At 47.0% G+C, this 25,639-nt stretch overlaps 1 protein-coding gene and 1 long non-coding RNA gene across 3 annotated transcripts in view; one reads left to right on the top strand and one right to left on the bottom strand.

Moving 5' to 3' along the window:
• The window catches only part of FCHSD2 (FCH and double SH3 domains 2), a 146,854-nt gene that overhangs the window by 40,147 nt on the left and 81,068 nt on the right, over window positions 1-25,639 (bottom strand). For both annotated transcript variants that reach the window (XM_061351398.1, XM_061351399.1), the window contains exon 9: window positions 4,113-4,235. In XM_061351398.1, the coding sequence (XP_061207382.1) occupies window positions 4,113-4,235 (123 nt within the window). The remainder of the gene's footprint in view (window positions 1-4,112; window positions 4,236-25,639) is intronic.
• LOC133211232 (uncharacterized) lies at window positions 3,435-9,270 on the top strand. The gene is made up of 2 exons (XR_009725152.1): window positions 3,435-3,846; window positions 8,806-9,270. It is a non-coding gene; the product is annotated as an uncharacterized LOC133211232 (long non-coding RNA).

Raw genomic sequence — 25,639 nt, 5'->3', positions numbered from 1 at the left:
GCTGAGCTGAGCTCTTAGGCAGAAGCTCTTCCCTGTGAGGGTGCTGAGGCGCTGGCACAGGGTGCCCAGAGAAGCTGTGGCTGCCCCATCCCTGGCAGTGCTCAAGGCCAGGTTGGACACAGGGGCTTGGAGCAAGCTGCTCCAGTGGAAGGGGTCCCTGCCCATGGCAGGGGCTGCAGCTGGAGGAGCTTTAAGCTCCCTTCTAACACGAACCATTCCATGATTCCGGTATTGTCAACATCAGAAGGACATGGAGCTGTTGGAACAAGGCCAGAGGAGGCCACGAGGATGCTCAGGAGCTGGAGCAGCTCCTGTATGGAGCCAGGCTGAGAACATTCGGGCTGTTGAGCCTGGAGAAGAGAAGCTGCGTGGAGACCTCAGAGCAGCTTCCAGTGTGTGAAGGGGCCTACAAGGATGCTGGAGAGGGACTCTTCATTAGGGACTGTAGTGATAGGACAAGGGGTGATGGGTTCAAACTGAAACAGGGGAAGTTTAGATTGGAGATAAGGCAGAAGTTCTTCCCCGTGAGGGTGCTGAGGCGCTGGAATGGGTTGCCCAGGGAAGTTGTGAATGCTCCATCCCTGGCAGTGTTCAAGGCCAGGCTGGACAGAGCCTTGGGTGCCATGGTTTAGTGTGAGGTGTCCCTGCCCATGGCAGGGGGTTGGAACTGGATGATCTTAAGGTCCTTTCCAACCCAAACTGTTCTGTGATCCTATGATTCTGTATCTGCCATTAACCCATGAAAAATACAAAGGCAAACTGGGGGAAAGCCCCAACTATTTAGTAAGGACTATGTGGTGCCACTACCGTAAATATTTTTCTCTCCTCTTGTGGCTAATTTTGTGTGCACAGCTCTTTTTTACAGCTGAAATATCTGATTTTCACACAAATTATTAGTTGCCAGAGCTGAAAAGCCTCTTTGCAATGAGGCATACAAAATCAGTTATCAAATTCATCTCTTAGGCAATTGCTTTCAGAGGAAACTCTCAAAGCTGCATTTTACTAACCCAAAACTCCTTCAGCTCCCAAATTTCTTTAATGATACATTTCAGACAGAGTGACATGTATCCCCAAACACTCTCTTATGTCACAATTTACACATATTTACAAAGAAAACCTCAGTGATGGCAACATGAAAATACAGCAGTGCTGTTTGAAGAACTCTAGAGTATTTTCTGCTTCAGTTGATGGAAATACAGAAATAACAGCATGAAATTATAAATAGCTATTAGCAAAGTGAGGGTTTCAATGTACAGAAGTATATAATAAGGATGGTGTTTATCCCGAAATAGCAGCATTGTGTGTGAGCATGGATTCTGATTATACTCTATGTGCAGTGGTAAATACAACTTGTTCTCCAATGAAGCACAACGCTGATGCTTGTGTTGCTGGAAAACTGAACTGTAAGAAATGAATCTTCAGTTAAAGAAAGTAAATGGTCCTCCAGGGTCTATAATGTGCTCATGTGAAACAGTGAAGTACATAATTACTGCACCCATTTGAGCAGGTGAACACAAACACAGTCAAATGTGTGGAAAACACACAGGGAAGGTTCACAGGGAGCCTACACTGGGAATTCCCATAGAGAGAAAGTCACAACATGCTAAAGGAGGAACCACCTGCAGCTTCACATGACTCTCAGCACTGACCAGGGTGTGATGATCATCCATGTCATCTCCAATCATAGAACCACAGGGTGGTTTGGGGTGAAGGGAGCTTAAAGCTCCTCCAGCTCCAACCCCTGCCACGGGCAGGGACCCCTTCCACTGGAGCAGCTTGCTCCAAGCCCCTGTGTCCAACCTGGCCTTGAGCACTGCCAGGGATGGGGCAGCCACAGCTTCTCTGGGCACCCTGTGCCAGCGCCTCAGCACCCTCACAGGGAAGAGCTTCTCTAACACTCAGCATATGAAAACCACAGAATAGTTTGGGTTGGAAAGGACCTTAAGCTCATCCAGTTCCAACCCCCTGCCATGGGCAGGGACACCTCACACTAAACCATGGCACCCAAGGCTCTGTCCAACCTGGCCTTGAACATTGCCAGGGATGGAGCATTCACAACCTCCCTGGGCAACCCATTCCAGTGCCTCAGCACCCTCACAATAAAGAACTTCTTCCTTATCTCCAATCTTAACTTCCCCTGTTTCAGTCTGAACCCATCACCCCTTGTCCTATCACTGCAGTCCCTAATGAAGAGTCCATCCCCAGCATCCCTATAGGCCCCCTTCAGACACTGGAAGCTGCTCTGAGGTCTCCACGCAGCTTCTCTTCTCCAGGCTCAACAGCCCCAATGTTCTCAGCCTGGCTCCATACAGGAGCTGCTCCAGCCCCTGAGCATCCTTGTGGCCTCCTCTGGACTTGCTCCAACAGCTCCATGTCCTTCTGATGTTGAGGACCCCAGAACTGCACACAGTGCTGCAAGTGGGGTCTCACGAAAGCAGAGCAGAGGGGCAGGATCACCTCCTTCGACCTGCTGGTCACACTAATGCAATTTAACTTTCACTTGAAGAGTCTTACTCAAGACTTGTGCTTCTCTTTTGGAAAACAATTGGATTTTCTTTGGAACATCCTCTGAAATTCCACTGGCTCTTTTCAATACCATTGCTATGATGTTTCTGGTAAGAAGCCTCACCAACCTTAGGGCAGCAAATACCATTTAGGCACGTCCCTGACTACGCCTTCGGACTGTGTATGGTACAGAGTTCACATTTGATTTTAACTCTATTTTAACATGTCAAGTGGCATTGACTTCATAAAGAAACTGTGTGAGAATGTTGACTTAATTTCTGAATAACAGGAAATCTCTTTGAGAAAGTTGTTGCTTAATCCTGCTGCTGAGGAGCCTTTTCTTTCTAACAGCTGTCAAATACAGGGTGCAAAATGTTCCAAGGTGTTATTTGCTGGACTTACACACTCACCCAAGTCTGCTGTTACAATGACAGTTCTCATTTATAACTAAGGATTGTTGCTTAAGGGGGAAATTTCTTCTGAGGGCTGTTGTGAAGATGGTTCTTCTTTGAAGAGCTGAGTTAGAATCACAGAATCACAGAATGGTTTGGGTTGGAAAGGACCTGAAGATCATCCAGTTCCAACCCCCCTGCCATGGGCAGGGCCACCTCACACTAAACCATGGCACCCAAGGCTCTGTCCAACCTGGCCTTGAACACTGTCAGGGATGGAGCATTCACAGCTTCCCTGGGCAACCCATTCCAGTGCCTCAGCACCCTCACAGTAGAGAAATTCTGCCTTATCTCCAATCTAAACTTCCCCTGTTTCAGTCTGAACCCATCACCCCTTGTCCTATCACTGCAGTCCCTGATGAAGAGTCCATCCCCAGCATCCTTGCAGCCCCCTTCAGACACTGGAAGCTGCTCTGAGGTCTCCACGCAGCTTCTCTTCTCCAGGCTCCACAGTCCCAATGTTCTCAGCCTGCATAAATGAGCTCTGTTTCTGTGTGGGTGGTTCAGGTAAACACATAAAGGAATATTATGACTGCACCACAGTTGGAGCCCAATGGCTATTCCATGTATTAGGGGTTTTTTTAGCCTGGCAGATGAATTATCCAAGTATCAAAATCATCCTGGAAGCGATCATGTATTTCTTATTCTGGCTGCTTGACAAAGCAAACAAACCATGCTCACGACAAGGCTCTGATCTGTTTTCTCTGTTTGTCATTCCTAATTCAAAGGAGAACAAACCCTCTAATATTGTGGTATTTAAGTTGACAGGCAATTATTAAGAGATGATCCAAACTGTTTCACCGGGATTTGATGGGAGGGATGACTAACATGGGTCCACATCACACAGTGCACAACTCTCAGCTGCCATTCCTCTTTCCAAAGCTGCGTAGTGAGTATAGCTGAACATCTCCTGAGAGCTGTTCTATAAAGAATGGGCACTGTGTAAATGCACTCCTGAGAATGCATCCTGGGTGGCAAGAGGAAAAATTCCCACCAGGAAAACTGTCTCATTTCTTTTAACTGAATACCACTCAGAAGTAACCAAAAATAATGAGCCTTCAGGCTTGCCCTTATTCTGGAAGCAAATCCTAAGCCTGGGAAAGTCATATATGCTCCAAGTATTCAGTTACAAAGGATCATTCAGTTCCAACTTACCCTGCTGGAAGTCTCCAGTAGAAATTGGAATGTGTTTTGTACAGCTTGGCATGTCTCTAGTTCAGTCCTGCTGAATGCCATTAAATAATCCTTAAGGTGATCATATACATTTCCATCGAGAGCCTGCAGGAGGGGAAGGATTTAAGAGAATTAAGAAGAGTGCTTTTGTATGTGACTTATGAGGATTCATATTTAGAGTTTTAAGATGCTCATACTATTATTTCTAACACATTCACCTATAATTATTAGTCTTGGATAGTGTCTGGTGGATGGCATTCCTTTTTGACAAGCAGGAATGACAGTGCTTCAGGCCCATTAGATGGCACCACAGAGCATTGTAATATCACCTCCTATTAAATGATTTCCATCCAGTTGTGTAATACAGCCATAGCAGAAGAGTGAGGTCAGGTCTGGAGAAGAGGAGATGTGATTTATGTCAAGGAAGGCACCTAGTAACTACAAGGATATATATGGGGCTTCTCCTCAAAGCACTTCCTTGCCCCAAATGACATCTCCAAGATGCACAACATCTTTATCATTCAAATACAGTTATTTGCTGTTAAAACATTTCACATCAGCACACCAGAACCCTTCTGTACATGGAAATCCCAAATACATCACAAAAAGTTATCATAAATTGAACAGTTATAGTGAAGTTCAAGCTCAAAAGCCCTGTTTCAACCCAGAACTGGAAAATCACATCGCAGGGCCTGGGTTACACATTGGTTTAACGCAAGTTCTGCCTTAAACCTGCAAAACTGGAGGTGAAATGATAATTCCATTTAAATGTTCAATTCTGGATACAGTTATCTACATAGTCTCTATGTATTTAATGATACCAGATTTCACAGATATCCATTTGAGTGGTATACTCAGTGAAACAGTGTGTATCAGATTTCAATGGAGTCAAGAATGCATTTCTATAGAACACTGTATTTGCCTATTTAAATCATTTTGAAGACTCAGGGAGAGAAAAAGGGTGAAACTGTGGAAGCCTACAGCAAAGTCAAGCCCAGTGTTAAAGACCAGGCTAACAGACATATGTGAATGAGACACAAATCACAGAATCCAAGACTGGTTTGGGTTGAAGGGACCTTAAAGCTCCTCCAGCTCCAACCCCTGCCACGGGCAGGGACCCCTTCCACTGGAGCAGCTTGATCCAAGCCCCTGTGTCCAACCTGGCCTTGAGCACTGCCAGGGATGGGGCAGCCACAGCTTCTCTGGGCACCCTGTGCCAGCGCCTCAGCACCCTCACAGGGAAGAGCTTCTGCCTTAGATCCAACCCAAACATCCCGTTTCAGTTTGAACCCATCACCCCTCATCCTATAACTACAGGCCCTGAACAGAACTAACTAATCATTAGGAACTAATGGTTCTCCTTCTGCGACAGAAGTTCCCCCCATCAGCACAGAGCCACAGCAACAACCTGATTACATTAATTAACACACAGACATCCTCACTAAAGGATGCTTGGATGAAAATGCTTGGACTCTTCATTAGGGACTGCAGTGATAGGACAAGGGATAATGTGTTAAAACTTAAACAGGGGAAGTTTAGATTGGATCTAAGGAGGAAATTCTTTCCTGTGAGGGTGCTGAGGCCCTGGAATGGGTTGCCCAGGGAGGTTGTGAATGCTCCATCCCTGGCAGTGTTCAAGGCCAGGTTGGACAGAGCCTTGGGTGCCATGGTTTAGTGTGAGGTGTCCCTGCCCATGGCAGGGGGGTGGAACTGGATGATCTTAAGGTCCTTTCCAACCCTAACTATTCTATGGTTCTATGATTCTATTTTACAAAGCTGGAGGGATGAGCCCACAGCATTACGGCTATACACGTGCTCAAGTTACCATCCCATCTCCAGAACACTTCATTTCACACCAAACACACACTGTCCCAACAGCTCGGCTGTCTTATACACAGGGGCTTGGAGCAAGCTGCTCTAGTGGAAGGGGTCCCTGCCCATGGCAGGGGTTGGAGCTGGAGGAGCTTTAAGCTCCCTTCCAACCCAAACCAGGCTGGGATTCTATGATTTTATGGTAAAAAAGCCAAGCTTGGTTGCGCTTTCCCCAAAACCACAATTTGGAGATTTTATGATAGAGTGTATCTGCTTCTGAAGCTTTTCAGCCCAAACACCAGGCTCGAGTTGTGCTAATACATGTAAATAAATAGCTGAAGCTTGGCAAAGCAATTCTAAATGCTGTTTTGCAAAGCAGCTGTGATTTTTCCCTTCCAGTGTGCTACAAACCCGTATTTCAGAGCTCGCCCCCACCTTTGTGTAAAGCCCATATGTTCATTTTATGTTCAACCCAGCAGGAGGGTTCACATCATTTAACTTCAGACTTCGACAGCCCGGATGCATACACTGGAGTTTGTCACTCTCAGTTCTTTATAGAGTCAGTGGAGAGAAGTTGGTACTTGTGTGGTGTGATTCACACAATCCCAGCCTGGTTTGGGTTGGAAGGGATCTTAAAGCTCCTCCAGTTCCAACCCCTGCCATGGGCAGGGACCCCTTCCACTGGAGCAGCTTGCTCCAAGCCCCTGTGTCCAACCTGGCCTTGAGCACTGCCAGGGATGGGGCAGCCACAGCTTCTCTGGGCACCCTGTGCCAGCGCCTCAGCACCCTCACAGAGAAGAGCTTCTGCCTAAGAGCTCAGCTCAGTCTCCCCTCGGGCAGGTTCAAGCCATTCCCCTTGGCCTGGCCCTACAGGCCCTTGTCCCAAGCCCCTCTCCAGGTCTCCTGAAGCCCTTTTAGATACATAAGAAAAAGCACCAAAGAAAGGCATGTCAAACCACCAGGAACCCCCAAATCTGTCAGCATGTGGAAAGTGTGTCACAGCCTTTCTCCATTCATTAATTAAAAGTGGTTTCAGTATGATGAAGTTCTTAATTACTGTTAAGAGCTGACAGATTTGAAGTTAGTAAAGGCAACACGATGCAACACAGGCGTGGTTGGGAGCCAGGAGAAGCCAGAGCTACATAGAATCATAGAATAGTTAGGGTTGGAAAGGACCTTAAGATCATCCAGTTCCAACCCCCTGCCATGGGCAGGGACACCTCACACTAAACCATGGCATCCAAGGTTCTGCCCAACCTGGCCTTGAACACTGCCAGGGATGGAGCATTCACAACCTCCCTGGGCAACCCATTCCAGTGTCTCAGCACCCTCACAGGAAAGAATTTCCTCCTTATATCCAATCTAAACTTCCCCTGTTTCAGTTTTAACCCATCACCCCTTGTCCTATCACTACAGTTCCTAATGAAGAGTCCCTCCCCAGCATCCCTATAGGCCCCCTTCAGATACTGGAAGCTACTCTGAGGTCTCCACACAGCCTTCAGCTCCAACACACAAACACTCATTGCACAGCGAATGCGACATGCCATCAGTTACAGGGCACAGAGCTGCCTGCTTACACATTGCTTTCAGTGATAATGTGGTTATTCCGTCTATAAATGGCCAGTATTGTATGAAGCTGCACATGTTAATATTAAAACACACGGTCTGACTCGCTGAACTACGTGATATAAAGACATTTCCTCTGGGATTTCATCGCCTGAATCTCATTCACTTACAAACACCTGACCCAAACCTCTCAACATCACCATTCACGTTGGAAACACAAAGCCTTTTCAGGTTTTCTGATCAAACAGCTTTGAAGGGGGAACTGGAAAAAGAAGGGTTTCAAGAAGCCCAGCCCATATTATTCCTCTACAATGGCTTTTGTTCTCTCTCTGAATCCCCAAAGATTAGTAAATCACTCACTGGGTTACAATCACACTGAAAACCTGTCTATTTTTCAACCTCAGAAGGAAATCAAGGTTTTCTTCTTTATTAAAAGCCAGCTCTGACATCAGTACTAAGACAATACAAAGCACCACACAATTACAACTTCCAAGGGTAGATAAAAGTCAATGATTTATAGCAAATAATGTCTTTACAATGGAACTGTCGAGTTAAAGGTGCAAAAATCCTTCCCACACCTGAGTGCAAGCTTTACAAGGTAATGGATGAAATCAGGATTGGGAAGAAGTGATACTTAACAGCAGTGGATACACAAGCAAACTAAAGTGTATTTCTATAGGAAACCCTACACATTAACTCAAATTGGACCTGGGAGGATGCTGAGGTGCTGGCACAGGGTGCCCAGAGAAGCTGTGGCTGCCCCATCCCTGGCAGTGCTCAAGGCCAGGTTGGACAGGGCTTGGAACTGGATGAGCATTAAGGTCCCTTCAACCCAAACCATTCTCTGATGCTATGATTGCCTAGAAATATATATATATATATTTACTGCCTATATATATTTTGCAATATATATATTTTGCAATACATATTGCCTAGAAAAAAATATATTTTTCTAGAAACATATGCAGAAATATATATTTATATTAATGTACATTTATATATTTTAGATATAAAATAGATCTTTATATATAAAATATATACTTATATATAATAAATATATTTACAATAGATTATGTATTATATATTACATTATACATTATATATTATAATGATTATATATAGAATAGATCTAGAAATATATATAAAATACAAATATATATATAAAATATATATAGAGATAGATATCTAGAAATATATATATATTTCTATAGTCAATATATTTTATATATTCAAACACAGGTATTTATGTTCATGTATGTTTTTAAACTCCCTAACCCTCTGTGGAACCTTCCATGAGACAACCAGCATGGATGAAATCAAGCATCCATGTGAAAACACCCTTCCTTGCATGGGCTGCTTCAACTCAACAGTTCACCTGAGCCGATGTTGCCTGTGCTGAGCATGAAGAACCTTGGAAACTGCTTCCTAAGCTGCCACGGCTCTGCCGGAAACAATAGAGCTGATGTTGATGGCAAAGAATTTCCTTACATGGGTGGAGGTCACGTAACAAAATTAGAGCTGCCCTTACCCTACCCGGTCCAGAGCCTGAAACGGGGAAGATAAGGAGAGGTTTTAACTGAAGTGAACAAAAATCATTGTGTCTGGGGAGTGATAACAGTGCTGTGCAGTCAATGGCACTGCATGAGGGTAATGGGACTTATTTCCCTCTTCAATCAAAGCAAATCCCTATATGAGAAGGGAGATCCCTGTCACAGATGTTACCTTCTATTTCATCTTATTAAAAATGAATATTACATTCTTATACCACCCTGTTCTCATTTGCACCAGAAACCCTGGTTTATCTATCCCTGATCTCTGGTGGTTTGAAATCAACCTGTAACCCAGTTGCAACAGGGACTCAATATTCTACCCTGTATTTCTTTAACAGTACTCTAAACAGAAAGCAGATATGAAGCATGGTGAGAGGAGCTTTTGGAGTGGTTGTGTTTAAAACTTACCCCTATAATCCATTAATTAAACAACATGAGCCCACAGATGGGACAGTCTGCGAATATTCAGTTGGATGATTTTGGGAAATGAGACTCCAAATGTTTGAATTTTTATATGCAAAAGCTTCAGCATATGAAAAGGAATGAAAAAGGAAAGGTTGGGGTACAAAGAGTAACAGGTATATTTTTAATAGGAATTCTTACTCTTAAGACATCCTTCTGGATGTAGGAGAGGCGAAGAATATAAGTTTACATGCATTTTATCCCAAGCATAGCAACAGATCATAGAGTCATGGAATGGTTTGGGTTGGAAGGGACCTTAAAGCTCCTCCAGCTCCAACCCCTGCCACGGGCAGGGACCCCTTCCACTGGAGCAGCTTGCTCCAAGCCCCTGTGTCCAACCTGGCCTTGAGCACTGCCAGGGATGGGGCAGCCACAGCTTCTCTGGGCACCCTGTGCCAGCGCCTCAGCACCCTCACAGGGAAGAGCTTCTGCCTAAGAGCTCAGCTCAGTCTCCCCTCGGGCAGGTTCAAGCCATTCCCCTTGGCCTGGCCCTACAGGCCCTTGTCCCAAGCCCCTCTCCAGCTTTCCTGCAGCCCCTTTAGGCACTGGAGCTGCTCTAAGGTCTCCCCTTCAGGAGCCTTCTCTTCTCCAGGCTGCCCCAGCCCAGCTCTCTCAGCCTGGCTCCAGAGCAGAGCTGCTCCAGCCCTCGCAGCAGCTCCATGGCCTCCTCTGGCCTCGCTCCAACAGCTCCAGGTCCCTCTTGTGCTGCTGCCCCAGAGCTGGATCAGGGCTGCAGGGGGGGTCTCAAAAGAGTGAGCAGAGAGCAAGAATCATCTCATGTTATTTGACAATGAAGGATGGAGCACTCTAAAAACTCATCTAAACCCCAGAAGTAATAAAGTCAACAGCTCCAGTCAGCTGGCTTTGCCAAACTCAGCAGTATTCAGATCAGTGATACAGAACTGCATTTCCCAAGGACATCGGGAAAGAAAGGAAGGAAGGTCAGGAAAACCCATCCTTTCCAGTTAACAGTTACGTGCCGTAGTCATTTTCCCTTCAAAATGCTGACTCCTGGTAGTAATTCATCCTAGGTATCAGTATGTCTGAATCGAGAGGAAGAGCTTGCTGCCTTTAAGTCTTTTTCTGTTTAAATCCTCCCATCACTGCAGCTCTTGTCGCTGCTGAACAACCTTGCTTTCTCCATTAGAACATCGTAACATGAATCAGGTCTGATTTTGTCAACAAAATGCGACTACTATATATAAATCACCACCAAACCCGAGATCAAAGCACCAGAAGCATCCCCAAACATCAGCCCTGCAGCAAGCACCTCTCTGCTGACAGGAACCTAGTGCAAGCTTCTGCATTTCTCAGTCACTGTAGCTCTGTAGGAACAACTCTGTAGTGCCTGCAGAGATGACAACACTGAAGTAGGAAGTTAAGGAATCCCAGATTGGTTTGGGTTGAAGGGAGCTTAAAACTCCTCCAGTCCCAACCCCTGCCACGGGCAGGGACCCCTTCCACTGGAGCAGCTTGCTCCAAGCCCCTGTGTCCAACCTGGCCTTGAGCACTGCCAGGGATGGGGCAGCCACAGCTTCTCTGGGCACCCTGTGCCAGCGCCTCAGCACCCTCACAGGGAAGAGCTTCTGCCTAAGAGCTCAGCTCAGTCTCCCCTCGGGCAGGTTCAAGCCATTCCCCTTGGCCTGTCCTTACAGTCCGTTGTCCAAAGCCCTTGTAACACAAGGAAAGAGGCTTCAAGATGTGCAAAGTGTCCATTTGAAAGCACAATGCTTGAATAAACTCTGCAAGTTTCCTCCTCCCCAAACCTGGGGAAGGAGCTTTCATCACAGCAAACATGGGAACAATAAACACTAGAAGGCAGCAAGGGCCCTGCCTTCTGTTTGCTCACATTGCCATTTGGGGCTCATAAACACACTCTGCACTTTACCCTACCCCAGAGCTTTGTATTTTCTAGTGGCAATGGTTTTGGGCTTGTTTGCAAGTCCTTTGTTTGGTCTCATTAGTCCCTTGGTGATTGTTCTGCACATCATTTTGTTCCTTTCCATTAGGGCAGGGTCATTGTTTTTAATGACAAAACCTTTGTTGCTGGTGAACTGAAGCCTACTCTGAACACAGAAGACTACAGAATGGCCACCAGGAGATGGCCATCACCCTCTCCCAATCCAAAGTCCCTTTAAAAACAGGATTAGTACAATTAATGACAATATTAACAGAATCATAGAGTAATAGAGCTGTGTTGGAAGGGACCTTAAAGCCGCTCCAGTCCCAACCCCTGCCATGGACAGTGACCCCTTCCACTAGAGCAGGGTGCTCCAAGCCCCTGTGTCCAACCTGGCCTTGAGCACTGCCAGGGATGGGGCAGCCACAGCTTCTCTGGGCACCCTGTGCCAGCGCCTCAGCACCCTCACAGGGAACAGCTTCTGCCTTGTATCCAAGCTGAACTTCCCCTGTTTAATCATGATATAATGGGGGGAGAGGAGGGGAAAGTAATGAGGCCAAGCTCAAGAAGTGATTTAATTAAAAGCCAGTTTAACATCACCAGAGTCCATTGTGTTCACTTTTCTGTTGATTCTTTTTACTCATCACTGTCATGTATCAATAGTAGGAGCTTCTTAACTGCTGCCAGCTTCTGGTGAGAACGATACAATCCATAAACCCACTGATGCTCGTTCAGGAATACTGCTTGGAATGTGGGGGGTTTGGTGCCAAGCTTTGTGCCAAGGGTGGGGGGAATCTGTTTAAAAGGAACAAACCTTCCAGAGTATTTTTAATTACAGAATTCAGACTAAAACCCATCCTTCTCCTCCCCCATTGGTGCTAATAGGACTGCATCCATAAACCATCAGCACGATTCCTCTGGGAACCAATAAGAACAGACGACTAAAGTCATAAAGCACAGTTGGCACGTGGAATTCCCGAGTGGTATTTGGGAAGCACGGATTAATCTTCAGTGCTGCAATGCAGCTGCTCTACCTTTGGCACAGTCCTGTGATGTTTTTCCCTTCATTGTTCCAGAGGCTTTCTCTCATTGTTGTGTGATTCTATAATGATGACAATAATCACAGCGCTGTGACTCGCAGCCATTCGCCTTTTCAGGACATGGGGCTCATTGGTGTGGATGACAACAATGCCCGAAAATAGTTTCACTTGTTTTGGGCATTACATATGAGGATGACTGGCAAAGAGTCTTAGTAATCCTTTAGTAAAGTGCCTTGTTAGGATTGGAGGGTTCACTCTATGGAACATGCTCTGGCCTTTCCATAGAATCATAGAATAGGGCTGGAAAGGACTTTAAGACCATCCAGTTCCAACCCCCCTGCCATGGGCACGGACACCTCACACTAAACCATGGCACCCAAGGCTCTGTCCAACCTGGCCTTGAACACTGCCAGGGATGGAGCATTCACAACCTCCCTGGGCAGTGCTCAGCTATAGATTGAGCTTACTGAAGTCTTTAGAATTGCCATCACTAAAACTGTGCTGTGAGCATCTTTGAACAGCCTGGCCACTGAACAGGTTGCTGGAAGTGAAAGGTAACTTTAAACCCACGTCAAGAAAAAGAAAACCATATGGAAGTGATAAATCCAAAGAGCAACTGGGAACAACAGCCTGTGTTGGAGCAGGAAAGGGTTCGGTCAACAGATTTATTTGATGAAGCAAATGAAAATCACACTAGACCTTATAGCAGCCTTCCAGTATCTCAAGGGGGGCTATAGGGATGCTGGGGGGGCATTAGGGACTGTAGTGATAGGACAAGGGGTGATGGGTTCAAACAGGGGAAGCTTAGATTGGATCTAAGGAAGAAGTTCTTTACTGTGAGGGTGCTGAGGCACTGGAATGGGTTGCCCAGGGAGGTTGTGAATGCTCCATCCCTGGCAGTGTTCAAGGCCAGGTTGGACAGGGCTTGGGTGCCATGGTTTAGTGTGAGGTGTCCCTGCCCACGGCAGGAGGTTGGAGCTGGATGAGCTTAAGGCCCTTTCCAACCCAAACTATTCTATGATTCTATAACTGTTGTTAAACTGAAAATCCTACAATCCTAGACTGGTTTGGGTTGGAAGGGACCTTAAAGCTCATCATACACGAGCCCTTGTCCAAAGTCTCTGCATAAATGCCCATGGGGAAGAGTGAAACATGACAGAAGTGGGTCATTTCTTAAAACTTGAATTATTTGGCCATACACAGCCACGAATGCTTGTGAAGAAGTCCTCAGAACAAAGCTGCTTTTCGCTCAGATTTGCCATCATTTTTTCATCCATCTCTTCCTTAGGACTCTATCTCCTTTAAATATCTCTTATTAAACTGAATTCTTATCTATTCAATTGAACCACTCTAGGGTCTAATAAAGCACTGAACAACTTGATTAATAGGAGCAATTAAGAAACTTTAGTTCTAATATTCCTTAGCTTGAATTAGAAACCTGATTTCTGCCCAGCTCCACATACATACTGCTATACTTCAGTCGAAAGGAGCTCCTCCAGTTAACCTGAGGCACCGAAAAATCAGCTTATTGCCTTGATTCATTCAAATGTATTTTCTTCAGGCATCCTTACATCGTTTTCAGGTCCTATAACTTTGAGTTATGGGAGATTAAAAGCCTTGAACATCAGCATTGAAACCTTCCTGAAGGTTTTGAAAGCCCAATCTCAACAGTGCCCGAAGCTGTGGAGTCACCACTTCCCTGGGGACATTTTTCCAATGGCCAAGTGTTCTCATTGGGAAGCATTTTCCTCTTGTGTCCCGTGGGAATCCCCCAGCAGTAACTTGTGCCCATCACCCCTGGGCTTTCCCATGGGACTCCTTGTCCAAAGGGAGTCTCCATCTTCTCTGCAGCCCCCTTTACCTCCTGGCACGTGGATCAGGTCTCCCTGCACCTTCTCTTCTCCAGCTGAACAGTCCCAGCTCTCTCAGCCTTTCCTCACTGCTGCCCAGCCCTTGGACCATCTTTGTGGCCCTTCTCTGGCCCCTCTCCAGCCCAACCACATCCTTTTGTACAGCAGGACCAAACCTGAGCACAGCATCCCAGGGGTGGCCTGACAAGCGCTGAGCAGAGTGGGATAATGACATCTTCATCTGGTAGGGAATATCTGCATCCCTTGCATGACAAGGATGTTTATCCTGCTATAAAGCCTTTTTAGCAGAGATGACAACTTGAACAGATGGGAATTTATCTTCTCTATGAAAACCAGCAGGTAGATGCAGGAATCATGCTGCAGGATCCCCCCTCCTCCTCCTCCTCAATGACTGAGCTTTGAGCCATCTTTCCAATCACTTGTCTCTCTAGCAATCCGTAAACGCTGAAGAGGAATTTCTTGCTCCTAACGCTCTTCTGTGGCCTAATTCCACATGGATCAGCTCCATCCATTTCCTTTCAGTGAAGCTCACACTGAAGGAATAGTTCTCTCTTCTGATACTTGTTGCACACCCATTTATTGCTGATGGAGGCCTGACCTGCCCAAAGAAGCTGAAACCCGAAGTTGTGTGATGCCTTTGGAGCACGCAGTATCATAAAGGCTCATAAGCACGAGCCCTGAATTCCACTTCAGGAAGGAATTCTAAGGCAAGGAAGCTTTCTAAGGACTGTGCCAAAAATACAGCTCAAACAGCCTTTACCCAAGGCTGACAGTGATGACAGCTCCTAACCTGCATCCATCCACCTATGCTGTGACCTCCACCGTCACCAAAGGAACTTATATTGAGAAAGAAAAGCAAAGATTTTGAAGCTAGAAGAATAAAAAGCATCTCATCCTATGCCAGCCATATGCTATGAAAACACTCTCAATTTGGGGTTCAAACTGAAAGAGGAGAAGTTCAGGTTTGAGATAAGGGAAAAGCTCTTCCCTGTGAGGGTGCTGAGGCGCTGGCACAGGGTGCCCAGAGAAGCTGTGGCTGCCCCATCCTTGGCAGTGCTCAAGGCCAGGTTGGACACAGGGGTTTGGAGCAAGCTGCTCCAGTGGAAGGGGTCCCTGCCCGTGGCAGGGGTTGGGACTGGAGGAGCTTTAAGGTCCCTTCCAACCCAAACCAGTTTGGGATTCAACGAATGCGGAGTTGCTAAAAACAAACCCTCGTGATGATCTGTTTTGGACGTGTGTCCATGAGTGCTAACCTTGGAATGTCGCATGCTTCCAGTTCAAACCCTCTGACGTTGCTCCACCTGCCTCCCCACCAGCACTCCCCAGGTGCTTCCTGAGCTTGCCTTTGCCTCCCGGAGCCATGCCGGCTGCTTCTGCCACAGCCAAGTATTTCGGGAACCGCTCTCATTGTATTAGAGGGCGGCTTTGAAACACGATGGCAGAGTTTCATTTCCTGTTCTAAACGAGCGTGTTTATGACACCGGACAGAAAAAGCCTGATCCAAACTCTCAACAGCTTTGATATAAAGTCCTTAAAGAGCCCCAAAGAAATAAGAAACGAAATGAAAGTGTTATAAAGTTTTCCATTAACTGCTTCAATGAGGTTTCTCAATGAGACTGCCCGGATTTGGGAGTAGCTCCATCCCCTTAACCCTTCCTTGTGCCCTCTTCCTAGCAGTGACTTTGGGTTTCTTTTAGCTTTCCATTAATTCTCCTTGTTCTTGTGCTTTGCATCCACCGTCCATCACTGATAGAATCATACAATTATAGTACAGTTAAGGTCGGAAAGGACCTTAAGATCATCCAGTTCCAACCCCCCTGCCATGGGCAGGGACACCTCGCACTAAACCATGGCACCCAAGGCTCTGTCCAGCCTGGCCTTGAACACTGCCAGGGATGGAGCATTCACAACCTCCCTGGGCAACCCATTCCAGTGCCTCAGCACCCTCAGAGTAAAGAACTTCCTCCTTAGATCCAACCTGACCTTCCCCTGTTTCAGTTTGAACCCATCACCCCTTGTCCTATCACTACAGTCCCTGGTGAAATCCCTCTCCAGCATCCTGATGATTTCCCTTTGTCCCTTCCCAAGTCTCCTCCAATCACTGCCTCCTGTGACCCATCTCATGTAAATACACCCCTGACTTTCCTAGCCAGGAAATACCTGTCATGAGCATCTGTGAAATCACACTACATTTCTTCACCATCAAGCCATTCCTGAAGTTATTTCTGTCCAAATGCCAAAAGAAACCTCGCTGACAAGGCAGAAGCATTATCAAGAAATAGCTTTATTATCCCATGAAAAATGATCCTCGTTCTAGGATAATTAAGTGGCCCTGATTTATGCATCAGGCTCTGTCTTTCACTACACAATCCCCACCCATGGAGGAACAAATACTCAGCCCCCTGGAAATAAACAGCCTTTTCGGACCCAATGCTTAAACAAGGAATTGGTTAAACCACATTTAACTGTGGTTAAACATGAGGTGAGATAGAGCAGACCGTCATCAGGGGAACGTGAACATCATTCAGTTTTCATCTGTACAACAGAAAGAGTTCTGATCCAGACACAGTCTTTTAACCTGAGTTAGCTTGGAAAAGCAACGTGATGGATGATGATATGAACCGCTTCCATAGCTAGAGGTGGCAGTGGCACTTCTCGTTCAGGGCATCTCAACTTCCCCTGCTTGTGGTTGCACCAAAAATACCACCAGAAGTGGTTGTCATCCTGCTGGGAAGCTGCTCTTCACTTCCCTGTAAATGCTTCCTCACAGCCAGCTGGTAAATGCCCTAAGAGCTGGAGCAGCTCTGCTCTGGAGCTGGGCTGAGAGAGCTGGGCTGGGGCAGCCTGGAGAAGAGAAGGCTCCTGAAGGGGAGACCTTAGAGCAGCTCCAGTGCCTAAAGGGGCTGCAGGAAAGCTGGAGAGGGGCTTGGGACAAGGGCCTGTAGGGCCAGGCCAAGGGGAATGGCTTGAACCTGCCCGAGGGGAGACTGAGCTGAGCTCTTAGGCAGAAGCTCTTCCCTGTGAGGGTGCTGAGGCGTTGGCACAGGGTGCCCAGAGAAGCTGTGGCTGCCCCATCCCTGGCAGTGCTCAAGGCCAGGTTGGACACAGGGGCTTGGAGCAAGCTGCTCCAGTGGAAGGGGTCCCTGCCCATGGCAGGGGTTGGAACTGGATGGGTTTTAAGGTTCCTTAAACCCAATCCAGTTTGGGATGCTATGAATATAAATGGTCAGAAGTGCAGTTAGCATACACTCAACAGACTATGAAGGAGCTAAAGTTCTCCAAAGCAGATATTAGCTATCAACTGAAAAGTGTGGTACAAAAGCATTTAAGAAAAGCCCTAAACAAGAGAGCACTATTTTGTATTAATCAGTCAACAATTTACAGTGATGGATGATAATACCACAGACAGAGCCTTATGAAAGGATTTAATCTCCCCAGGGCTTCATGTGCATGTGTATGTATGCACACACACTGATGGTCCTGGCAGGGCAATGAGCCTGGTATCAGCTGCTGTGGAGCCCATAGTGAGCATCTCCTGGATCACTCATATCAGGTGTTGGGCCACAGCCTCCCTTCACTCATTCTCCATTCATTGGAATGAACATGAGAAAGCAAACACACGCTCCTCAACTGTAAAAGAAAGTAGCTGGGCCCATCTGATACTGTAGATAAAGCAATCTCTGGCTGGTTTAATTGTAATTACAGTATATTTGTGGCTTGCAGCTGACAAGAAGGGGAAGTGAAACAATAGTTCTTTCACTTACAGAAGTTCCCCCTGCATTTTAAAAGGGAGCATGACAGGATCTGAAAAGAATAGCTGAATTAAGAAAAGAGATTTATAGAAGTAAATGGAAACCTCCAGTGACTTCAAACTTATTTTCTCTTAATGCTATTTCTTATTTGGGACAGAATCTCTGTTATAACAAAGTAATTCCCTGGGTGCTTCTAAATCACTCTAAAGAGCAGAAAACAATAACGTGTACGTCAAGTGCTTTCTTACAGTGATGATGGTGGTTCTACTTGGTCTGGAGGCTACACAGATACGGAGTCATGCAAATGTTACCCTCTTATTTATATAGGGGACAGTGGCCAACTATTGCTAGGATAACATCCCTGAGACCATCAAAGGCATTCAGCTACCATGTCAAGCTACTCTTCAAGTCAGAGTCACCAAGGAAAGAACCATTTGCCATACACACCTGATTATTTTCGGGGCATAAATCAAATTATTATTATAAAGCACCTAGTCCTTAAGCGTGGATCAACTGTAACTTGAGCTGCAACAAAAGAAGCAGGAGCAGCAGGTTGAAGGAGGTGATCCTGCTGCTCTGTTCTGCTCTGGTGAGCCCCCACTTGCAGCACTGTGTGCAGTTCTGGGGTCCTCAACACAAGAAGGACATGGAGCTGTTGGAGCAAGTCCAGAGGAGGCCACGAGGATGCTCAGGGGCTGGAGCAGCTCCTGTATGGAGCCAGGCTGAGAACATTGGGGCTGTTGAGCCTGGAGAAGAGAAGCTGCGTGGAGACCTCAGAGCAGCTTCCAGTGTGTGAAGGGGGCTGCAAGGATGCTGGGGATGGACTCTTCATCAGGGACTGCAGTGATAGGACAAGGGGTGATGGATTCAAACTGAAACAGGGGAAGTTTAGGTTGGAGATAAGGGTTGGAGCTGGATGACTTTTAATGTCCCTTCCAACCCAAATCCCACAGCCTGGGATTTGTGACTCTTACAAACACTGCCAGCTTCAGCTGAATCCCATTTGTACAAGTCATGTTTGGAGCCTGTAGTTACATTTGTTTTAAATGATCATTAAAAGTGCTTGGTAAAAGTGATGGATGATGGTGCTGAAAACACAGATGTCATCTCGGCTTCATAAAAACTCCCAACAATGCTAATACAGAGAAAACAAGGTTCATCACAACGTAACTATTCTGGTGCTGTTGGCTCATACAGTTACTCCAGCTAATGGCACAAAGCAACCAGAAACTGTGCACCCGGCATTAGTGGAGTCCCCCAGGGATCAATATTGGGCCCAGTATCTTCTTAAGTGATCTGGGTGATGGGATCAAGAGCTTCCTGATGGAGTTTGCTGATGGCACCAAACTGAGTGGGGAAGGGGACACTTGGGAAGGTGAAGCCACCCTGCAGGGTGAGCTGGACAGGCTGGGAAGAACCTGATGGAGCTCAACAGGACAAGTGTCAGGTCCTGCCCTTGGGCAAACCCAATCCTGGAGCAGCACAGGCTGGGATGTGCCTGACTGGAGCAGCTCTGGGAAAGGGACCAGGAGGAACCAGCTCCATAGGAGTGAACAGTGAGCGGCTGCAGCAAAGAAAGCCATCAGGGTGCTGGTAACATCAACAAGGGCATCACCACAGGGATAAAGGTGTCACTGTCCCACTGTACAGGGTGCTGGGCTTCCAGTCTACATCATGCTTTGTCTGGAAAGGCTGGAGCAGATGATGCATGAGGTCCCTTCAACCTGGGGTTCTGTGATTCCAAGTTAGGGGTTCCCAAGCAGAATCTTCCTAACAGGAAATGTTATTTCACAGAATCAGAGAATAATTTAGGTTGGAAGAAAGACCTGGTTCAACCGCTACTCCGAGCAGGGCCAAGCACATCGGGCTGTGTACAGTCAAGCTCTGAATGTCTCCAAGGTAGGACATTCTTCCCCTCCCCAAGCCCCTATTTCTCTCTGCCCACCTTCATGGCACAACTTCTTCCTTGTATTTAAATCAGAATTACCTCGGTTTCAATTAGGTTGCCTCCAGCCTTCAGAAACACCCCCAGGCTCAGCCTGGAACAGTCTTGTCCATGTGAGTCTTTCCTGTATGGAGATAGGCTGAGAACATTGGGGCTGTTGAGCCTGGAGAAGAGAAGCTGTGTGGAGACCTCAGAGCAGCTTCCAGTGTGTGAAGGGGGCTGCAAGGATGCTGGGGAGGGACTCTTCATCAGGGACTGTAGTGATAGGACAAGGGGTAATGGGTTCAGACTGAAACAGGGGAAGGTCAGGTTGGAGATAAGGCAGAAGCTCTTCCCTGTGAGGGTGCTGAGGCGCTGGCACAGGGTGCCCAGAGAAGCTGTGGCTGCCCCATCCCTGGCAGTGCTCAAGGCCAGGTTGGACACAGGGGCTTGGAGCAAGCTGCTCCAGTGGAAGGGGTCCCTGCCCGTGGCAGGGGTTGGAGCTGGATGAGCTTTAAGCTCCCTTCAACCCAAACCACTCTGGGATTGTATTGTTCTATATATAGGGGGAAAGGCAGTAGGATTAAAATCTTTCCTAAAGGGAGATCTAGAATGGTTTTCTTTCTTATCTACCTGTGTAATGAATAATCTAGGATGGCACTACAGAAGCAATTCTTTCTAAGATGCTGGAAGATTTAATGTTTCCTTTCCAAGCACCCCTGTTTTGAGGGATGCCTTCACAGTTGCAAACCCAGCAGAGTGAATCATTTACTTCTTCTCTGCATAAAAATGCTTTGAAATAAACATCTTCTGAATGAGTGAAAACTCTCAGAAGCTGTATGTCACCAGGAACCCTGCCAATGACAATGTTTAGTTGTTGCCTACACTTCATTGGTCCATAATGTGTATTTGTGATTCATTTGTCACGGGACAGCACAATGCGGTATTTCCTAATCAGATACAAGGAACAAAACCAATGCTGGCTCCTCCTGAACATGAAGGAACCCAAAGGGGAGATACTGACAGTTCAATGCTTTCCCAACAGCAGCTTTACAAATAGCAGCAGAGGGGCAGGATCCCCTCCCTGACCTGGTGCTCATGCTCTGGGGGTGCAGCCCAGCACACGGGGGGGTTCTGGGCTCAAGCACTCACTGAAGCTGGGTCATGGGGAGCTGCTCCTCACCCAGCACCCCAAGTCCTTCTCTTCAGGCTGCTCCATCCCATCTCCCCCATCCTGTGTCTGTGCTGGGATTGCCCTGACCCAGGGGCAGGACCTTGCCCTTGGCCTGGTTGAGCTCCATGAGGTTCACACGGTCCCACCTCTCCAGCCTGTCCAGGTCCCTCTGGATCCCATCCCTTCCCTCCAGTGTCCCTGCACCACACAGCTCGGTGGCATCAGCAAACCTGCTGAGGGTGCTGGATCCCACTGTCCATGGCACCAACAAAGATGTTGAACAGGATCAGTCCCAACACCAACCCCTGAGGACACCCCTCAATAAAATGAAATGCACACTCAGTAAAGTGAAATCCACACTGATGCACCCCGAAGCAGCAGTACCAAACCAACCAGCCACTGTTTTATACCTAAATGCCATTTAAACAACTGCTCTAGACAAAGGATGTAAAAACACAATGCAGAAGGATGCCTTTGAAAGCAGAGCATTACCATCTCCCCATTTTTCACATGATTTCTAACAGCTCTATGCTAGAAGTGGCATTTAATGTGAGGAGCAGGGAGTTTTTGAAGGCAGGGAGGTGGGATACTTTTTTTTCCACTCTGAAGGTGACTATATTAAACAAGCAACCTTCTGAAGTATTGTTTAGAGAAAGGGTTTATCTGCAGGTCACTGAGTAACTGAAAACCAGCCCAAAAATCATTTAAAATGTAGACATATGCCGCATACAACATCAGTTTTCCTGATCTAAATGTTGAGGTAATGCACCTGATTTCAAACAAACTCAACTGGAAATGAAACTGGACCTCGAGCTTCATTTTGCTCTGGAGATGGTGGTTGTAGAAACCTCACCTTGTCTACAGAGTGGAGCTAACCACCACTTCCCAGAAGCCATCCTGGAAGAGCAGACACCAAATAACCAAGGCTTATGATGTCTGAGATGCTGCTGATTCCACTCAGCAATCCTGACCTGCTCTGTACAGAAGTAACAGAATCATGGAATGGTTTGGGTTGGAAAGGACCTTAAGGTCATCCAGTTCCAACTCCCTGCCATGGGCAGGGACACCTCACACTAAACCATGGCACCCAAGGCTCTGTCCAACCTGGCCTTGAACACTGTCAGGGATGGAGCATTCACAACCTCCCTGGGCAACCCATTCCAGTGCCTCAGCACCCTCACAGTAAAGAACTTCTGCCTTATCTCCAATCTAAACTTCCCCTGTTTCAGTCTGAACCCATCACCCCTTGTCCTATCACTGCAGTCCCTAATGAAGAGTCCCTCTCCAGCATCCTTGCAGCCCCCTTCAGACACTGGAAGCTGCTCTGAGGTCTCCACACAGCTTCTCTTCTCCAGGCTCAACAGCCCCAATGTTCTCAGCCTGGCTCCATACAGGAGCTGCTCCAGCCCCTGAGCATCCTCATGGCCTCCTCTGGACTTGTTCCAACAGCTCCATGTCCTTCTGATGCTGAGGACACCAGAACTGCACACAGTGCTGCAAGTGGGGTCTCACGAGAGAAGAATAAAGGGGCAGGATCACCTCCTTTGCCCTGCTGGTCACGCTCCTTTTGCTGCAGCCCAGGATACGGTTGCTTTCTGGGCTCAAGCGCACACTGAACCCGGCTCATGTTCAGTTTGTGATCATCCAACAGCCCCAAGTCCTTCTCCTTGGGCTGCTCTGAATCTCTTCTCTGCCCAGCCTGTAGCTGTGCCTGGGATTGCCCCGACCGAGGTGCAGGACCTTGCACTTGGCACGGTTAAGTCAATCTTCCAGTCTGCTTTCCATGGGGCAGCTGGTATGAGAAGGGAATGCTTCAGGAATGCTTAGCTCTGTCTGAGAGCCTCACTCAAAGAGAACCAAGAGAAGCTGTTGAGCATCTGCAACAAAGCAACAACTCCAAAGGGGCTGGAAGGGAGATGAAATGTGAGGAGTTTATGTAAACACTTGATATGAAGTAAAGGTGTGGAGAGGCCTGCAGAGCTCCAACAGGAGAAGAGGTATCAGCTCCACTGCAGCTAAATGGAGAGATACTTAAAGATAGCAAGGTGGCCACTACCACAAGAATACCTGAGGGCTTACTAATAGGAAGATAAAAGGTGCATTTTTAGACTGTTAATACATAAAGGAACACCTTTCATTTGGATACAACCGTATTACAGCATGCATGAGGTCACCACCACTCAAGGTACTAAAACAAGAACTGTGCTGCCCAGAACAGGTTTAATCCCCTTCCAAAATACCTCATTCCTAGTGATGTTGCCTAGAGGAAGGATTAGAAACATTTAACAGACAAAGTGTCCATTTCCTTATCCTTTGGTCCATTTTCCAGTTCTACTAACTCCTTCATAATGGTAATGGCTATTCAGTGGTCTTTATTGTGTAGGCAGCAATTTCCTCCCCAGCTGACTGCTTTTCTCCTTCTAACATTAATTTCATGTGCTACTTTTTTGCCTGGTCAACACTCGTTGAGACATCACTGTCTCTTGCTCATAAGCTTTGTATTTGGTTACAGAGAACGACACTGAATGACCGGGCAGCAAAGGCTTGAAGCAAGAACCCCCCCATGTGCTGGGCTGCACCCCCAGAGCATGAGCAGCAGCTCAGGGAGGGGATCCTGCCCCTCTGCTGTGTGAAGGGGAGACCTGAGAGCAGCTCCAGTGCCTAAAGGGGCTGCAGGAAAGCTGGAGAGGGGCTTGGGACAAGGGCCTGTAGGGCCAGGCCAAGGGGAATGGCTTGAACCTGCCCGAGGGGAGACTGAGCTGAGCTCTTAGGCAGAAGCTCTTCCCTGTGAGGGTGCTGAGGCGCTGGCACAGGGTGCCCAGAGAAGCTGTGGCTGCCCCATCCCTGGCAGTGCTCAAGGCCAGGTTGGACACAGGGGCTTGGAGCAAGCTGCTCCAGTGGAAGGGGTCCCTGCCTGTGGCAGGGGTTGGGACTGGATGGGCTTTAAGGTCCTTTCCAATACAAACCACTCTGAGACTGTGATTCTTCACCGTCTTCAAATCACCACCTCTCCCTTCAGTTCCTTCTCCATACTCTTTCACAGTATCACAGTATGTTAGAGATTGGAAGGGACCTCAAAAGCTCATCCAGTCCAATCCCCCTGCCGGAGCAGGAACACCTAGATAAGGTTACACAGGAACGTGTCCAGGCGGGTTTTGAATGGCTCCAGAGAAGGAGACTCCACAACCTCCCTGGGCAGCCTGGTCCAGTGTTCTGTCACCTCACTGAGAAGAAGTTTCTTCTCCAGTTTAAGTGGCACCTCTTGTGTTCCAGTTTGTACCCATTACCCCTTGTCCTATCATTGTTTGCCACTGAGAAGAGCCTGGCTCCATCCTCGTGACACTCCCCCTTTATATATTTATATACACTAATAAAGTCACCCCTCAGTCTCCTCTTCTCCAAACTATAGAGACCCAGCTCCCTCAGTCTTTCCTCATAAGGGAGATGCTGGAAGATGTTATGTTAAATCATTATGGTAAATAACATAATCACTCTCTCAGTGCTTTGAGAAGGGTGGTTCCCACACACATTTCAGGAGGAGAGAAACCAGAACCTCGCCAGCAATTCTCCTTCCCTGATAAACCTCAAGTATTTACTTTAATCCCACATCTTCTGTATCTCTTCATCAGTTATTAACCTAGGAGAAAACCCTCACCACCCCACTGCAATGTCCTTTTACATAAGCAGAGACTGAGTGGGAAGCTTGTTGAGGCCTCCCAGTGAATCCAAGACATTAAAGCAGATGAATCACCCTTATCCCCTCCTTTTGAAGGACATTTTCCCTCTTAGAGAGAAAATGATGTTGATTATTCCCACCACATCATATCTGTCTATGTGTGAATTGCCTCCATTCATCACTGCACTTGTCTTATCAGCCTCATAGGGATATAGGGTTTCTTCATCTCTAATACCCAGGGCCCCTCCTGAAGCCCTTTTCAAAGGCTGGGCCACATTGAGGTGGGTTTTAGCACCAGATTACACACTGCTGTTTATATTCAAGCAGTTTACACTTGAACTTACATTAAAGCTCTTGGCTGAAAGCAGCTGGAGCCCATTTCCACAGGACATGATACTAGAAACGTCTGAGAGATGTAGAAAAAGACCCCTGAACGTGGTCCTTCTAAAGTAATATGGGTCAAGGAAAGCACTTGCACCTTTGCTTTTCAGTGAGCCACAATTATTTATACAGAAGACCAGGTTGCTTTCCTTTGGAAATAAAGAAAGGTTCACTTTGAATAAAGCTTCAAAAGAAGTCCTACAAAAGAAAGGACTGGATAAGAGGGAAAGCAGCAAGTGGGTAAAGAAACCACCACAGATCAGCACTGACTTCACGAACTGGACCCAGTGCATACAGAACATGGACAACAGCATGTACACAGGTGAATGGCACCAGCATGACTTTTCCCATTGGTTTTCCATGATTGCATTTCTCAGTCTTTCAGAAACAGTCATTTTTAG

Source organism: Neopsephotus bourkii, unplaced genomic scaffold, assembly GCF_033783945.1.
Source record: "Neopsephotus bourkii isolate Nb327-2 ecotype Australia unplaced genomic scaffold, CSIRO-AGI_Nbou_v1 NB_580, whole genome shotgun sequence".
Lineage (NCBI taxonomy): Eukaryota > Metazoa > Chordata > Aves > Psittaciformes > Psittacidae > Neopsephotus > Neopsephotus bourkii.
This window is presented reverse-complemented; position numbering and strand designations above follow the sequence as displayed.